At 51.6% G+C, this 18,342-nt stretch overlaps 1 protein-coding gene across 5 annotated transcripts in view; it reads right to left on the bottom strand.

Annotated features, from left to right (window-relative positions):
- The window catches only part of RALY (RALY heterogeneous nuclear ribonucleoprotein), a 129,832-nt gene extending 113,643 nt beyond the window's left edge, over positions 1 to 16,189 (bottom strand). For 2 of the 5 annotated variants that reach the window (XM_053958492.1, XM_053958493.1), the window contains exon 1: positions 15,847 to 16,189. In XM_053958492.1, the coding sequence (XP_053814467.1) occupies positions 15,847 to 16,091 (245 nt within the window). In that variant the 5' untranslated portion in view covers positions 16,092 to 16,189. Of the gene's footprint in view, positions 1 to 2,956; positions 2,983 to 15,098; positions 15,174 to 15,846 lie in introns of those variants that run through there. The other 3 variants (XM_053958496.1, XM_053958494.1, XM_053958495.1) reach the window with 3 other exon arrangements.
- Between the last annotated feature and the right edge of the window lie 2,153 nt (positions 16,190 to 18,342).

Below are 18,342 nucleotides of genomic sequence, written 5' to 3'. Positions count from 1 at the left end.
CCAGGGACAGTGTCCTGGGTTCTGAGATATGTGTGTGTTCTGTCCCCATCTGTCAGAGCTGGGGCAGTTCTCTGCTGTTCCCTGGGCAGTTTTTCCTTTATCTCTCCCACAGCCAATCCTCCCTCCAGGAGATCTCTGCTGTCCATGGCCACTGAGTGTCCCTGCATGGCTGAGAAAATTCCATCATCCCATGGGGAGATGCTGTGCCCAGGGGAGGAGCCAAGCATTCCTACCTGGATCCAATCTGACTTTGGAACCCCACAGCAGCCTTTGCCCACTGCATTCCCAGAGGAGCAGCTTTCTGCCCCACTGCATTCCCAGAGGGAGCCCAGGCCCATCTCCAGCAGCCCTGGAGCTCCAGAGGAAAACTCCAGCCTTGTCCAGGATCCTGCTCCAGCAGAAGCACAGCTGGCACTGCAGGAGGGCTGAGCCCCCATGGAATGGGACTGCTGCCACACCCTGACCCACAGCCTGCCAGGGCCTGCTCTCACTCTGGCAGTGGTTTCGTTTCTTTTTTTGTACTATTGCATTTGTATTTTTAGTTTTCCTATGAAAGAACTGTTATTCCTACTCCCATATCTTTACCTGAGAGCCCCTTAATTTCAAAAATTATAATAATTCATAGGGAGGGGGTTTGCATTTTCCATTTCAAGGGAGGCTCCTGCCTTCCTTAGCAGAAGGAACCAAGACAGGCACTGACTCACTCCTGACTCCTGAGCCCTCCCCAGCTCCCACCAGTCAGTCACCATGGAACCAGCACATTTCTTCCCCAAAAGGGGCACAAAAAGTGACTTCTCCCATCTCCTGAGCCCCTTTCCAAGGGGGAGAGGGTGCCACACAGGGCCACCAGCACTGACTGACAGCTCCAGCCTGGGCTGCAGGAGCTCCCCGCTGTCCCTGCAACATAGATAAATGTAAAGTTTGTTCAAATTGCTTGGGCTGGCATGTTTTCTGCCTTCCTTTAAACCAAGTAACTCATGCTAATCTGCAGCTAAATCCCACCATCCCAGAGGCACTGCTGACATCAGTCAGGAATAATTCCCATTCCAAGGGACAAACCAGATCCCATTGACAAAATCCAGTGTCACATTTTTATTTAAAGGAGTCTCAGGCTCTGCTGAACAAGCAGGAGACACCTTGCTTTGAGCATTATTTCAAGGATGGCCAGATCTGAGCTGCCCCCAGAGGAGCAGCAGGTTTTGGCAGGGCCATGTATAAAACATGACCCAGCACTGCAGCTTCTGCAGCACACAGCTTTGAAGAGTCATTGTTTATGGATGGGGGATTTTAATAAACTGGAGGGAGCAGGGGACACAGGATTCCCAACTCCTGTGGCATTCCCAGGTGATTTAAGATCAAAATAATCCAAGGAGGCAAATCAAAGCACAGCCTTGGTGGCATCCTGGGGTGGCAGCAGAGGGACAGGCAGCACTTCCCAACTGAGCACCAGAGACTCCAACTCCTTTTTAACACTGCAAGTTAATGGAGACAGCCTCAGTGGATTGCTGGAGAGCCTGAAGTGCCTCCTGGACTCTGACCAGGGTGGTTTGCTCCTGAATCAGCAACAGGGATGGGCAAGGCTCCATGTGGAGAGGCTCCCTACAGAACAGCTCTCTAGGCAGGCAGGTGTGGAACCCAGCCCAAAGGGGGCAGTTCCACCTCAGTTTCCCCCAGCCTCACCCTGACAAGGAGCAGCCAGACAGAAAACTACTGCAGAAGATTAATAAATTCCTCTTAGAAAAGGACTGGATGCACACAGGGTGGTGGCAGGGTCAGGGACAGAGCTTGGCAGACTTTTGACAATCCCAGGACCTCTGTGGCCCTCCTTGTTCCTCCTGAGTTGTCACATTTGGTTGTCACAAAAATCATTCCAGCAACTCAGGCAGACTGATTTCGTTCCAGTTGTGAGGAGGGAGAGAACAAGCAGGCTGCTGGGAGAAGCAGCCTGGTTCTGGAAGCAAACCTATGCCAAAACTCCAAGAAAAACTCCAAGAATGCAGAGCTGCTGCCTCCAGCTGTCACACAAGCATCACTTCCCTGGCACCACGGGAGCAGCTGTGCCCAGTCCCTGCACAGGGAGAGCTCTCTGGTTCTTGGCATCCTCAGGGCAGGACGGTGCCCACCACCACCACAGCACTGGTACCAGTATGGAACTGGCTGCATGTGCTCCTCTGGAGCACTGGAGCCAGAGAAGGCCCAGGAGACACTCACCAGAGCCATGGAGAGATGTCCCCAAAGTGTGTGTGCCTTCCAAACACCTGAGCTTTGCTGCATTTGGCAACTGAGACCTTCAAGGTCTTTCCCAGGAGAAAGGCAGCCCCAACAGCTGAAGAGCCAGTCTTTCACAAGGCCACTTTTCCATGGATGGAGGTGAATGCAAAATCCTCTTCACCTCTGACCTTTCAGGAGGAAAACCTCCTCAAAGGACTAAACTCAGCCTTTAGCCCACCTCCTCCTACCTGAGGTTGCATCAAATTAACAAAGTCCTTGTTAATTTGTCTCATGATGAGCTCCTGGGAGGCCCAGCCAGGCGCACTCCCCTTGAGGCACAAACTTCCTCCAAACCTTTCTCAGGACTTTCTGCCATGAAAATGTTTGAGATTCATTGTTTTGGCCAAAGCAGTCATTTCATTTCTGCTGTGAACACAGAGGATGGCACAGGATCCTTCCTCCCTTCCTTTTTTTCATGTCTGAAAATAAGGAGTTTACACCCTGCTTTTAAAATCAAGTCAGGAGAAAACTGCAAAATACTTGAGGACCTCTGTTTGCTTCACAACCAGAACAGCTGAGAGACCCCCAAAAGCTGAGGAGACTCCACTTGTGAGCTCACCAGAACCCAGAGCACAGCAAATTCACCCGCTGCTCTGTTCTCTGCCTCCACTTTAAACCCCCACGGTCCCCACTCCATCCCCTGCCCAAAACAAGCCCAGATCTCCTGGTGGGACTCCTGACTCACCAGCACATTTTCCTTTTAAAGGTCAAAACAAATGTGTTGTGGCAATAGGGATTTCATTATTTCCCTCTTAGTTTCAGTTGAACAGCAGGAGTTTAAGAGATTGGTTGCACTCTGGAGCTTCCCTAACAAGGCACTCTTCATCTGCTTTAGGAAGAAGGGAAGGAGCAGCCATGGGAAACGTCTCATCCCTGGATCTGTGGCTGAACACAGCAGCAGAGCAATTAGCAAGATGGTCTCTGCAGCAGAGAGAGCTGCACTGGGATGTGCTCACACTCATTTACACACCCAGAATCAGGACTGCAGCTGGAATCCTTGTAGAGCAGGACAAGCAATTTTCAATTAGTCCAACTTCCCCTCAAGTGTTCCAACACTGCTTGTTTCCATGAAGCTTTGAGCAACTCTGTGAATTCCAGAGTCCATTTCCTCACACTGGAAGCCTACTCCAACCCAACAGCAATGCTCCCAAATCCATGGATCAGTCCCAACCAGATCAGTGCTCCACCTACCACCACTTACTGCTCCAGTCACCAGGAGCTGCTCATTGCTCCTGAGTGTTCTTCCAGCTGCTTCAGGACACAACTGGAGTCTCCTGGAAAGCTGTTAGCACTTGTAGACAACCCTCCTTTGCTGAATCCTTCCTTTGTTGCAGATGCTGCTCATTTTCAGAGGAGGAGGCGGCAGCTGGAGCCCTTCTTTCAGTTCAAATGTTTCTTGGTAAGATTTGTGGAGCAGGCAGAACAATTTTGATACTGGAAATATCTTCCACCCTGCACTGGGTTGCATAAGGACATCCACACATCCATCTTCATCTGCTCTGATCCCCCTTGGCCACTGCTCCAATCATGGTGGCTTCCAAGGTCATCTCAGCTAAGGAAAAGTTCCCTCTTCAGATTTAAATGAACCTTAGGTCCTGTGTTTATCTGATTTTAATGGATGTCCAGGGATCCATTTTCAAGTTCTCCCTCCAAAAAAGCCCCTTCTGTGAAAGTTCCCACATTGCCCACAGAACCCCAGGACTGAAGACAGAAGGAAGCCCCAACATGTACAAAGCAGCCAGACTGGTCCAGCTCTCCTGTTCCACGGGCTGGGATCAGACTGAGGAGATCAAGAGGAGCCTGATGAGTGGCAGAGCAGCAGGAACCGTGTCCTTCACCCCTGTTAGTTTCACCCCAGTGGAGCATCTCCCACAAGACCACACACACCCGGATCTGAGGCTCTGTCCATCAGCAAGGGGAGACTCTATTGCTCTACAAGGTGTTAGATCAGGTCTCTAACTTGCTCCTGGGCATGACAGGTTGCCTCTTTCCAGCTCATTTTCTCCTCCACCACTGCCAGAGTCAGAAGAGGTCAAGGAATTCCAGAACAGGATTGGCTGGGGGCGAGGAAAGGGGAGGGAAAGGCATTTGCATGTGAAGAAATACAGCAAGAGAAATACAGGCTGCAGAGATTAGGGAACAGGCTTTTTAGTGGGAGCAGAGCAAAAGGCAGCTGCTGGAAGCAGGGCAGGGAAGCATTTACCATTTCCAGCTGCAAGGCTAATCTGATATGACACTGGATCAAGCCTGGATACACAGCCCCAATAAATCTTTCATCAATAAAGCTCATTGTCACAAACCTGGAGCACACCAGGAAGGCAGCAAACCTCACCTGCACACACAGCCCCTGTGGGGTCTTCCCTAAGGACATTTCTCATGGAGGCAGCATGTGAATTCTGTGATCCTCCCTCACTGGCTGCAGTGAGGAAACACTGTGCTGTCAAGTTTAGTCTCCGTAAAGAAGCAACTACACATCTGACCTACATAGAGCGCACAGATGTGAGTAGCCTCGCACAGCACGCCACAGATTATTTTTTTTAATGCAGAAAAAAATTAAACACCACCTGCTTTGCCTGGGAACGTGCAGGAACAAAAGGCAGCTGTGCACAGGAGTGCTGCACCAGGATTCAGATGGGAACTCTGGAGCACCACGTCCATCTTTTTTTTGTTTAAATACACTTCCCAGGATTGCCCATCCCTGAAAGTGTTCAAGGCCAGGCTGGACAGGGATTGGAGCAACCTGGGAGAGTGGAAGGTGTCCCTGCCCATGGCAGGGGTGGAAAGGGACGATCATTAAGGGCCCTCCAACCCAAACCATTGCAGAATTCTGTGATTTTCAGGACTGGGATATAGCTTTTGTTCCCAGGACTGGCAGCCCTGTAACCCTGGGCAGGAGTGTGAAGGATTGACATCCATCTCCCAGGGATCCTCACAGGATGATTAATGGCACCAACACAGGGACAGAGCCCTGGGGCTGCTGAATCAGGGCACAACCACAGCACTGCTGCAAAACTTCTTCACCTGAAATAAGCTGCACACTCCTGCAGCACCCAGGTGACCTGGCAAAATCCAAGTCCATCAGGACAGGTTGGGGTTGGGCTCTTCTCTCAGGGAACAAGCAAGGGGAGCAAACAGCCTGAAGCTGTGCCAGGGGAAGTGCAGATTGGATATTAGGGAAAATCTCTTCACTGAAAGAGCAGTCAGGCATTGGGGCAGGCTGCCCAGGGAAGTGGCTCAGTCACTGGAAGCATTCAAAAACCATGTGGAAGTGGCATCTGGGGACATGGGTTAGTGACAAACAGGGTGCTGGGTTAACAGTTACACTTCATGGTCCTAGAGGTCTTGTCCAACCTCAGTGATTCTGTAATTTCAGGTGTCTGTTACCTCCCAGAGTTTAACCCTGACACGAGAGAAGGTGGGAAAATCAACCAATGCAGCAATAGGAAACAGGTGCTGAGGGCAGATTGGCCAAGGAGGGGGCTCAGAGCAGGGCCAGCTTCTCAACACAACAGCAAGCCCGGCAAAAACAGCTCTGTGCAGCTGCACCGAGTGAAATCCCACATGCCAGGCATTCCCCAGAGTCCAATCCCTCCGGGAAAGTCAGCTGTGACAGGGCAAAGGCCGGGGAATGGGGTGGCAATGGCCGGGAGCAGCAGCCTGGGCTCGGGCACCTGCACCTGGCTGGGGCTGGGCCAGGGACCTGCAGGGTCTGGGGGAGGCCAGAGCGGCACAGAAAGGGCACAGAGAGGAGCTGGGAGCTGCACCTGGCTTTGCTCCCAGCTCTGCTGCCACCCAAGGTCAGGCCAAGTCACATGCCCTCCTACCTGCTTTATATTTAGAGCATCAAGGCCAGAGCTCCTCACCAAGCCCAGAGCTTCATTTACCACCCTGCTGCAAGGGCAAATGGCAGCACTGGCTACCAAGTCCTACAGATTTCTCAGACTTGGTTAAATTTTTTTTGGGGGGGTGAGAGTAAACAACAACTCTAGAGGGTGGGAAGCCTTATCAATATGTCCTGGTTGTCTTTATTCTCACTAGATAACTTCGAGCAAGCAAAATTTGAGAGATGAACAAGAATTCAAGGAAGTGATCACAGCACCAAGCCTGCCAGAGCTCAAGGGATACTTGGACAATGCTCTCAGGCACAGGGTGGGATAGCTGGAGTGTCCAGGAGTTGGACTTAATCCTTGTGGGTCCCTTCCAGATCAGGCTATTTCGTATTTCTAATAAAAATAAATTAATTTGTTGCATCAATTTTATCAGCTGGTCTATTTGCTGGAGATTCCTCTTGCTCAGGATTGTGAGACTCAGAGTAAAAGAAGAAGTTGACAAGCTTCAGGATAAGGGGAAAAAAAAAAACCAAAATCCAAACTTATTGCCTGATTTAACCTGGAAATTTATAAAGCAGACACTGGCAGTACAAGTCCTGGCTCCCTGCACCTCAGCAGCATCAGCCTGTTTGGTACTAACAGGGAAAAGAATTCCAGCATGGGTTGAGGACATCTACTTCCAAAACCACTTTATTTTAACAAAAATTCAGTGGATCTAAAGGCTGTTAGCCATCACTGCACACAGCTTTCTCTCTCACATCACTGTCACATTACTGCAGGTTGTGGAGATGCTCAGGAATACTCCCCTCCTGTTACAACCCAGGAAAGAATTTAAAATTCACTGTATTTATAAGATTGCTGGGCTCCTTTGCCCAACTGCATTTTGCCCCAGGATATGGCACCTACTCAGCCTGAGCAGCCTGTTAAAGTGGCTCATCCTCTTTTTGGGGACTTGGAGAGAAAAGGCTTTGTGTAAACATGCAATATTTACTCCCCAACATGCTGTAGTTTGGCAGCCCAGCTGTGCAGACTTGGGGCAAGCTATAAATTACTCACATCACTGAGTGGGTAAAAGCCTCTGACTCACTGAGCCAGAATCCCCTGCACCAATGCCTCACAACAAAGTACAAAATATAGATGTTTATGCTACATATAAGGCTAAAATCTATTAACTCTGAGGTCACACTGTTTTTCCCCCTCTTGCAAAAGAGGGGTTGAAAAGGCAGACAGCACCAGCACACAGAAGGGGATGGGGATATGGAATCTGCAAATTGAACTGCAGAAGGAGATTGGAATGAGATGACCCTTAAGGTCCCTTCCAACCCAAGCCAGCCTGTGACTATGATATGATAAATGATGATAAAAGCAATGAATGCAGACACCAGCCTGGATCACGAACCCACACACAGCTCAGGCTGCTGCATCCCCCTTCACTGAGCCCAACTCCTCAGCCCAAGCCCTCCAGGACCTCCTCTCACCAGTATTTTGGGGTGTGCTCCAGGAATTAGGGTGATTGTGCATCTAAATAACCTGCTGCCTTCCTGCTCTGCTTGGGAGAGAGGCTGGTGTGACCTGTTACCAATTAAATGTTAACAACACTACAAAAAACTGTGTCTGCATAAAGGAGCATCAGAAACCTGCTCCAAATGATTGATTAAACCTTCCTGCCTGTTCAGCTGTAGCTCTGGGCTTTTCCATGCTGAATTAACCACCTCTGCTGTCTGCTGCCTGCTTGACACAGAATAAATGTTCTGCTGTTAGCCAGCACTTTTTTCCCCCAGATCTCAGTGCTCAAATGGCAAAGGAAGAGATCCAAAAGTTGCTTTTCCAAACTTCCCTGCCAGCAGCTGCCAGTGTCAGGCATCATCTCACCTCTGCACCCCGTTGTCCGAACAGCATCACCCCATGGAGCCCCCCAGCCCTTCCCTAGGGAGCAGCAAGAAGGAAGATCCCACTACTGCAATAAGGGTGGGAAAAGTAATTTTTAAACAGGATCCTGCTCCCCAAACAGAACATTGGCAGATTCTGCCTCGAAATCAAGTTGCACTTTGGCTTTTATCTTCCCTGGAATCCCTGCTGCTTTGCAGACTGGGCTGCAAGATGAATCCAGGAGAACTGGGCAAAAACAGAGGAGCAGCTGATTTATACTTTGGCTGAAAGAGCTTTAATTCTCCCAGCCCATACACACAGCCTGTTCATTTGGGGGGAAAGAGGTAATTTAAAATATCATTCCTAGTGTCTGCTGGCAGAACAAAGATGAAGGACTGTAAGAGATGATCAATGTTTAAGGCCATCTTCAAAGCGATTTGGGGAGCTGCTGAAGATAAACAACCAATTGGGGCCCAGCAGCCAGGCTAAAAGCTGACAGAGAAATTGCTTTTTTCCAAGGCAAACAGAAGGCAAGGAATGGCTCAGTTCAGAAAGGCTGCACTCCCCCCTCATAATACAAGCAGGGCAAGAGACCAAATTTAATTTCTTCCTCACAACAACTTTAATTAAATCATCTAAGCCCTCCCTGCCTCTCTCCTGCCACGAGGTGTGGCTGTGCTCACAGGAGGTATCAGCAAACTCGGCATTATTCCCGTGGCCTCCCTGGAAATGCTGTTTATGCCGCAGTCAAATGGCTGGGGAGCCCAGCTGCAGGGAAGCATGAACAGGAAAACACCCAAATCCCACCCCTGATGTGCAGCAGGCACTCCCCCAGCATTACCTGCACAGCTTTCCTGCCAGGGGAACTTGCCAAGGGGTGCTTCTCCTCACCCTCACCTGTGCCCTGTGTTCCACCAGAGGTACAGGATGGACACTGGCTGCAGGGCGTGAGCTGCACCAAGGATTTTTCACCTTAAACTGAAATTTCAGAGCCAGTTCCTTGACTCTGGGCAAGGGATGGAGGGACAGGACACAGGGAATGGCTTCCCATTGCCAGAGGGCAGGGTTGGATGGGATACTGGGAGGGAATTCTTCTCTGTGATGATGCTGAGGCCCTGGCACAGGGTGCCCAGAGCAGCTGGGGCTGCCCCTGGATCCCTGAAAGTGTCCACGGCCAGGCTGGATGGGGCTTGGAGCAACCTGGGACAGTGGAAGGTGTCCCTGCCCATGGCACGGGGTGGCACTGGATGGGCTTTAAGGTCCCTTCCAACCCAAACCATCCTGGGATTCTCTCAGAGTCACCACAGAGACAGGTGAGGTTTTATTGGCCTCTTGAAATATGTGAACATAAGAGCTGCACTCTTTGGAGCAGAAGTTTAAAAATTATAAATAAAACCAATAAGTTTAAATTACTAGAAGAGCTCAAGAGGATTTCTGCAGTGCTTACAGCTTTTACCAGCTCCAGAAGGAGCTTCAGGAGCTGTAAGAGCTCCAAGCATTGCAGATTGCTGCAGCATCAACAAAAACACCTGTTTTACAGCAGACACAGCTCCAGGGACAGGAACCAGGAGCTGCTGAACCACCAAACCCCTCCAGTGCTGCCCCTCAGCAGGAACACAGCTCAGGCCAGGCAGCACCATCAGCTCTGCAAGGTCTGTCCCATAGCAACCACTGAGATTTTTGCTAGATTTGAAAAAAAAAAAAAGAAACCCCAAACAATTATGTTTGAGCACCAGCCACCTGCAGCCTTCTACACAGGGGCCACAGCCTGGGCCAGAAGAGTCACCTTGAGGTCCTGGCAAGTGGAGGATGTCACTGGAGGCCAGGTGAAAGGCAGCCATGAGCACTGAGGGCAATGACACAGCAGCAGCTGCCCTGTGCAGAACTGGCACAGCCAGGGCTCTCCACATCCTTCTCTCACTAATGCTCCCAAGACAGTTTTCCAGAAGAAAGTTTGCTAAAGACAGAAGGGCAGCACAAGATTTAGACTAATAAAGACATCAAGAGCTTTGGTGGGGGAGACCTGCAAGCACCTCCTCTGCCCACCCTGCGACCTTTGCCAGCCTGTCCTGAACTGTTCCACAACAAGTGTCCACTGCCACCTTTTCCTCAACAGCTTCTCTTGCAGAAATTGTCTCCTGTTTAAGTGCCAGCGGGCACAGCCCCAGGGGAAGGATGTTCTCCCTTCAGGGGAGGTGGGACACAGCGGGAGCCACTGGGAATGGAGCTGCACTGCCTCAGTTATTCCTCCTGCTCACACATTTCACCTGGCCATTCTTATTCTGCCTGCAGTAGCAAGCTGAAAATGAGTTCACATTCATTCCCAGCGCGGCTGCATTTGTTGAAATGTAAGCTGCTTGCAAAAGCATCATCAGATAAAGCCCTGGCACTTCTCAGCTCCTTTTGTTTGGTACCATCCCCACGTGGAGGTGATGCTGGAGATACCACCAGGGAGTCACTGAATTCACACAGACATAGCCCAGAGGTGCCCATCTATATACCTTACTCTTGGTAGAAATAAACCCTAGCAACCTGGCATTGTGTTTTCTATTTTAAAAACAGATCTCTTGGAACAAATTAAAAAATAAAACAAAACCAAAAAAACCCAAAAACCAGACAGTTGTGCAACCTCACTGGCAGACTGTGGATGTTTAGGAAAATAAATAGTCTGCTGCAGGTGCAGGGATGCTCCTGGAACAGAGCTCAGCATCCTGCTGAGCACATCCTGCCGGGCAGCTCCAGCAAAAGAGGGGAAGGAAAAGCCCAGAAGCCCTGAAATCAACTGAGGACCTTCCCTGCAAAGGCAAGGCCAAGTCTTGCCTCAGGTCGCTAGCACCACTTGCTCTACACACTTTCAACACATACTCAAGGCTTGCTTTAAAAAAATAATCAAATATTAGGATTCTGAGGTGCCAGGGTGAGAACTGCAGGAGCCAGCTGCTGCAGAAGCTGCAGCTCAGAGGTGTCCCTGGGAGAGGCTCCATCCAGTCCCACATCTCTGTTCTGGGCAGTCCAAGAGCCCTCAGTGAGCAGGACAAGCAGCATTGTTTGGGTGTTACACAAGAGCCAAAAGGATGACTCAGGCTGCCCTTATAGCCCTTCCCTGGCTATCCAGAGCCAGGGCTGAGGAATCTGCTGCTCCCAGGGACACCTCCTGCCCAGGTGAGACAGCCCTGGCACTGCTTCTGCAGCCAGAGCTGCTTTCAGGCAGATTTTCAGACAAAACCTACTCTGGCTTTATTTAAGAACAAGAAGTCACTACAACACTCGCAGGATTTCACCTTTCTCTAACAAGGAGCATCTCGCTGGGAGCTCACAGCACTCCAGATTGCAGGCAGCAGACTTTTCCACATCCATGCTCCAGCATCATCTGTTACATCCTGCACGATATTCCCCCAGCTCAGGCTCCACAGGAGCAGCTCCTCTTGTTTGCCCACAGCCTGGCAACACCAGGATGCTCCTTCTCATTGTTTAGGCTGCAAGGAACCTGAGAAGCCCCAAGAAAAGCTTTGGATTCACTACGTGCACACAGACTGGCCTCTGTGAAAGGAAACAGCCTTTGCTCGTGGTTTGAAGCCTTGGCTTTGGTATTTCCAACATCTTAAATACTAAACTAGACACAGACAGATGTTAATTCTGCAGAATACCTATCTAAGTCAATCCCTGCCCGGTTATCACCTCAATTCTGCCTTTTATAATGCACCTACAGTTAATTTTCTATTGGAGATTGAGCTGGCAGACACATGACCCTCTCATTAAATACACACTTTCAGGTGAGACCCCCGGGCACTATTACTCACTGGAATTAAACAGGTACACCAGGACTGGTGGCAAAAATAAAAATAGCCCCAGCTCTGGGCACGCCGGGGAAGGCAGAGGCCTTCTGTGCACAACAGCAAAATCAACTTAATCACAAATGACAACTTCTGAAAGCCTTTACTTTGGATTCATCCTTGGCATTTTTCTAGGCCAGCTTGAAAACAAAAGCTTTGTCTCCTTAAAATGCAATTGCCTGAGGCACCTCTAAAAAAAGTGACATAACTCAGGTTTGAAAAATGCCTCCTGGGTTTCAGATCCTCCTAAGAGCCTCTTTACTATTCAGCTTGATTCAGATTACCCAGATCAGCATGAACTCTGCAGATTTAGCCCCAGCTACCAGCACAGGTATAAAATGCACACATTTAGGATTATTTTTTTAAACTATATGATTAAAGCTCTACAGTTATAAAAAAAGAACGTGTTATTGATCTGAATGGTTGCTCCCTCGCTTTTCTCCAGCAGGTTTATAAACACTCTCTGATGACAGTTTATTCTGAATTTCACTCTGTTTGGCTTATTCCGGATTTTTTTTTTCCCCAGCCTGTTTTTCTTGCTGGGTTTTTCAACCTTTCCATCACAAACCTCAAGCTGTGAGAAGAATGAGCAACTTGTTTTGGAATCACAATTTGAGCCTAAAATTTGATTCTTGTTTTTTCTCCCCGCACAAACCTTTTTTTTATTTCAGTAATTTTACGAGCAGTGACTCTGTGCTTTTGCAAATCCAGGAGCACAGCTCTGTGCCAGTAACTTAATGGGAGGGGGCAAAGAAGGAAAAGATGCAATTCTCCAAGACAGACACAGCTACTTCCAATGCCCATAATTAACACCTTGGATAAATCCACAGTACCTTTAGCATATCACAGTTTTTTATCCCCACAGGCTTTTTTCTTTGAGCAGATACAAATTTACTGCTAGGTCTGAAAACTCCTTATGCAGCCACCAGTGAAGAACTTAAATAAAAAAGAGTTTTGTTGCTTTTATTGAATGATTTGGGACACAGAGAGCAGTAAGCTTTCTTGGTGATGGGAACACGTTACAGTCTTTTTCTGAATGATCAAGTCCCATCACTTACTCCACATAAACTGCTCTCTGTCAAGAGCTTTAATCCTCTCTTTTCAATCCTTAAATAAAACATCCTCCCCAAACTCACTGCCTATTATCAGCCATTTCTAAAGAAAGTGGTTCTTAAGAGACACACCTCTTTCTGCTTTGCCGTTCTCCTGAAATCCATCTCCAACATTAGCCTGACAGAGGTAAAACAGCAGCAATATTCCCCGGGCTCAGAGAGCTGGAGGAGTGTCTGAACACCCACCCCTCTCGAAGGAAGCTTTCACACGCGGCCAAAACCACAGAAAGGCTTCCAGGAACGGGAGCACTAAACCTTGTGACAAGCTGTCAGCCAGAGCAGGCAGCCCACGAAAGTGCTCCAGGGTCACACATCTGAGGTTCTGCCTGTGGCACTGCTCCTCAGCTCCCTGACAACAGCAGCACCCATCCCTGCATCCCGGAGCTCACCTGGAAGCCAGGCTCCTTCCCTGTCCTTCAGAACAGTGCAAAGAGCCCAAATCCCAAGGAACGGCAGAATAAAGGACAGGGCAAAATGAAAGGGAAAGCACCACCTCCCACTTCACTGCTGAAGGGAGACCAAGAGCGGAGGCACCTGTGGAGGAGCTCAGCCCTCCTCCCGCAGCAGGGACAATCCGGAGGGGCTGGGACACAGCCCAGCCCTCCTGGGCTGATGACACAGCCAAGGAAAACAGGTTCGGGCCAGGGCGCTGAGGTCCAGGGCAAATGCCAAGGGCTTGTGCTGGCCCTGCCAGCTCGGGAAGGGCCGGCAGCAGGGTCCGACCTGCGCTGCCACCGCGGTCCCTCCCTGCCCGGCCGCCGCTGGCACCGGCCATCGGTCACCACACGATTTACTGGTGGGGGAAAGACAAGAGTTTCCTCAATATGAAATAACAGAGTCTTTTCTTCTGGCCTTGAAAGTCAGCCCAAGCCAGCCGTGATGCCACTGATTTCAGTCTCCTCAAAAGCCTGAGCAGCCCTGCGGTGTGGGAAGGCCCCCGAGCCACACAGCACGGGCTGGTTCCCAGCCCTGCCCATGCCAAAACCATGTGAGAATTACACTCAGAAGTGGTGGAGTCACCTTCCCTGGAGGGATTTAGAAGAGGTGTAGAAGTGGCACTTGGGGATATGGTTTAAGTGGCACTTGGGGATATGGTTTAGTGGTGGGCTTGGCAGTGCTGGGTTAATGGCCGGACTCGATCTTAGCGGGCTTTTCCAACTTAAGTAATTCTGGGATTGAGGTTCCGTGCTGAAGCACTGCAGCAAGCACAACTGCGATGGGTCGTTCCTGCAGGCGGGCTCTTGCTCTTCAGGAGCAAGTCAGAAAATAAATGTGCACATCCGCCCTGCTGTCCATCCCGGCAGTTTGTGTCTCAGCCGCCTGGGCTGTCTAAAGGGAATCGGCCGCCGGACACCCTCCCAAAGGCACGGCCAGATCTGACTGTTTCACACTCACCAAAGCTGCTCTGGAGCAAGACCCGGAGTTTCATACATCACCTCAAATCAACGGAATCATTAAGGTTGAAAAAGACCTCCAAAATCATCAGGTTCCAACCTCTGAGTCCGCCCGTGCCCAGTAAAACGTACGGCCGAGTGTCACGTCTGCTCATTTTTTAACATTCCCAAGGATGGTGACTCCACCACTTCCCTGGGGAGCCTGCTCCCAAATACAACTCCCGACAGACACCAGCAGCCCCAACATAACCGCGGCAGAGAAGCTCCGGCGGTTCCGGCACCGCGCGCTGGAGCCCGCAGGGCTCCGCACGGTCCCGCGGGGAGCGGCGCGGCTCAGCGCCGCTCGGGCTCGGTATTCCGCCTGTTTGCTCGCTACGAAGCCGCTCCCGGCCGCGCGAGGCCCCGCTGGCAGAGAAGCCGAGCATCTCCGGTTTGCAGGAAGCACAAAGTAGCCCGCGGCCGCGCGGTCACACCGCGGACATCCCTCCCAAGCGCCCGGGACTCGCGGAGGGCTCAGCCCCGGAGCCATCGCCACCCCGGCAGCCGCTTCCAGGTGCGGCACTTCCCCATCCTGTCAAACGGGGAAAACGTGCATCGGGGGCGGAAAAACCTAACCACTCACAAGAAAACGGGTGGGGAAAGTGAAGATTGAAAAAGAAAGAAAGGAAAAAAAAAAAGGCAAAAAAAAAAAAAAAAAGGCAGCACTAATTCACTGGCAGCACGAACCGCACACTCCGGCTGGCGGGAGCGGCCCCCCGCAGCAGCCGGGGAAGGAGCGGCAGCACTCACCGGGCAGGTCGGTACCGGGCAGGTCGGTGCCGTGCGGACGGAGGGCCGGGCCCGTCCCGCCTCGCCCGCGGGAGCCGCCGGCTCAGTGCCGCGCACCGCCCCGCGCCGCGGCTCCTTCCCGCCGACCGTACCACGGCTCCAAGCCGGGGGGGACCCACGCGCCGCGGAGAGCCCACTCCTCTGCCCACCGCCCGCTCTCGCTGCTGCCGCGGCGCGGCCTGTACCGATCTGCCCTCACAGGGCTCTGCCGGGCAGGGCCGCGCAGCCGGGGCTCGGCCGGGGGCAGCGCCGCTCGCCCCGCACCGCCCGCTCCCTCCCGCTCCGCTGCCCGCGCGGTGGAAGGGTCCAGAGCGGGGCGGGCGCGGGCGGGGCCGGGCGCGCGGGGCTGCTCCGGGCGCGGGTCCCCGTGAGGGAGCGGCGGGCGGCCCCGGCGGGGCTGCGCTGCGCTCGGGGCTCGGCTGCGCTCGGGGCTCTCGGTGTTGGCGGTGCCGGCCCCGCAGCGCGGTCCGGGAGCTGCGGAGCAGCCGCCCCCAGCGCTCGCACCGGCACCGCTCGCTCTGTGCCTACACCCGGTTCACCGGAGCCGCAGCCGAAGTTCGCACCCGCGGCGTCCCCGCCGAGCGCTCAGCGGAGCCGCGGGTCCGGCCCCGGAGCTCCAGCCCGGGCGCTCTTCCCCAGGGGCTCTCGGTAACAGCGCGATGCTGAGCTCGGCTGCTCCATTCTGTGTCCGCCCGCTCCTGGCACTCACCGGGCAGAAAACGGTTCTCTTGGGAAAATGATGTTTCCTGACCGAAATGAACGTCCGGCATTTCGCCTCTGTCTAGAGGCGTGGGAAGGCCAGGCTGAGAGCCCCGGCGCTAGAGGGACGGGCACACGCGGAGCTGTGCAGGGAGCGGCGTCGCTTGGAGGTGGCACACGGGTTCCACAGCTCCCGCTGTGTGCTCCCAGCTCACGGCAGCGGGCTTCAGGTGACATCAATGCAAATAATTTCATGCAGCTGCTCTCCACAGCGTGTTACGGAAGGGCAAGAGCTCACCAGCAGGAGCGAGGCATCACAGAGGCATAAATCACAGAATTGCCATCAAGTCCAGCCATTATCCCAGCGCTGCCAAGCTCACCACTAACCTGTGTCCCCAAGTGCCACATCCTCACAGCTTTTAAATCCCCCTGGGCAGCTGTGCCAGGGTTGGACAACCCTTTCAGTCAAGAAATTTATTCCTGTTACATGCCTGGGATAGTGCAACAGCACAAATTATTAATTGACAATCAAGGCAAATCCTCCGTAAGTTTTCCCCACTGATGCCAACAGAATTATAGTGGTATTTAAGTGATCAGTTACACAAAACTACCCAACACAGTGCTGAGTCCTGATTCCAACCAGTCCTGATGGGACTGGTGGGAGTGTTGAGGTGTTCAGAAGATACCTCTGAAGGTCGGGTAAAGACCCCTCAGTAAGGTGAACTCTCCTGTCAACATCAAGACGTCTCTGGCTGTGAGCTGCAGGCAAGAACTCGGTACCTACCAATCCAAATGAGAGCAATTAACTGCCTTTTTCAGCTTAATTTTTATTGGGCAACTCATGGCTGACAGAGCTGCCCTCTGTCAGGATTAGATTGGATATCAGGAATAAATCCCTCCCTGTGAGGGTGGGCAGGTCCTGGCACAGGGTGCCCAGAGCAGCTGTGGCTGCCCCTGGATCCCTGGCAGTGCCCAAGGCCAGGTTGGACAGGGCTTGGAGCAACCTGGGATGATGGAAGGTGTCCCTGTCCATAGTAGGGGGTGGGATGAGATGGCCTTTAAGGTCTCTTCCAACCCAACCCATTCCATTATTCCATGATATCCCTTCAGTTTTTCACCTGCACCATGTGCTTTCCCTTGGCAGGGCTGAATGCCACATCTGCTTCCTGGTGGAGTACATTGTTTTCCCATGAAATCCAATTCCCCCAGTCTGAGACAGGATGTTGCTGTCCCTCTCTCCTCAAAGAACAATGTCCTCTTTGGGTTTGCCTTTCCATGATAAATGCCCCCTCAGAGTGAGATCACAGAGGGCATCACAGCAGTGCTATGATCAGGGCATCAAAGTGCCTGTTCTGGCCATGGCATCTCCTGGTTTCCTTCCAAATTCTAATTCCCTTGGAGCTACACAACAACATTTCAGAATCATTTAGTGGTATTTTCCCGGGGCTGGAACATTCAGAGCTTTCACCAAAATTCTCCACCCACCAAGGCCCCAGGAACATCTATAAACTTGTGCAACAGCAGGTGCTTCTCTTATTAGTCCAGAATTAAGTTTTCATCAAGCCCTGATTTCTTTAGAGTCCTATTTATTATTGCTTAACAATCACTTGAAAGTCTATGGGTGGGAAGCAATACAAAAGCATCTTTCATTATTCATTAAGGACAAGCGTTGCAGGGCTTTTGGAAGGGAATAGAAAGTACACAGGCTTTTCTGCATTTAAAACAATTATTTCTTATTAATAACCCTGCAGAAAGGTGCCCCGCAGAGATGTGCAGTTTGGGTGTTTTGAAGTTCAGTCTCTTGATCACAAAAAGAGTTTTTCTTCCCCTGTGACATTCCTCAGCAGAGATCCTGGGTAATGTTTTGTCATTTTTATTTTTAAAAAATATTTAGGTGATTATTTTGGGGGGGGTGTCCCCCTCCTGGGATGGATGATAATAATGTAGTGGTGATTGTGGAGATCAAGACCTGATCTTCATGAGAGTCTGTCATAAGAATAAAAAAGCTGCAGCTACAGAGCAAACCTGCAGCAGGTTTGGGAAGAGGATTGGGGAGCTACAAGATCCCAGGACAGCTCAGGTTGGAAGGGACATTGAGGGTCTTGTTTTGGGGGTGCATTTCTCAGGTCATTGCTATGGTTATTAGGACATGTCCCAGGAAAGACCCCTGAGGGGTCTTGCCCCTTGTAACTGGCACCCAGGTAGAGCCCAACCCATCCCTAATCCCCCTGGAGCCCAGGGCCCATCCAGCCTTTACAAAGCCACCCATCTGCACTGTGAGGTGCTGACTTGGTATGCCAGGAGAACGTAGGAGACCACACCAAAGCCCTTCCCAGCACCAAGGCACTGGGGTGCGGTGTGATTCCGTGTCAGGAACCACTGAAGATGCTCCTTACCAGCCTTAACCCAGGGAGAAGTGGATGGGGACCTCCAGCCTGCAGAGCTGAGGATCTGCTGATCCAAGTCCCTTGGTCTGCCCTGAACAGTCACACACTGCTCTGAGGCT

Source organism: Vidua chalybeata, chromosome 17, assembly GCF_026979565.1.
Source record: "Vidua chalybeata isolate OUT-0048 chromosome 17, bVidCha1 merged haplotype, whole genome shotgun sequence".
Taxonomy (NCBI): Eukaryota; Metazoa; Chordata; class Aves; order Passeriformes; family Viduidae; genus Vidua; species Vidua chalybeata.
Note: the sequence above shows the minus strand (reverse complement) of the source record. Positions and strands in the feature narration are given on the sequence as shown.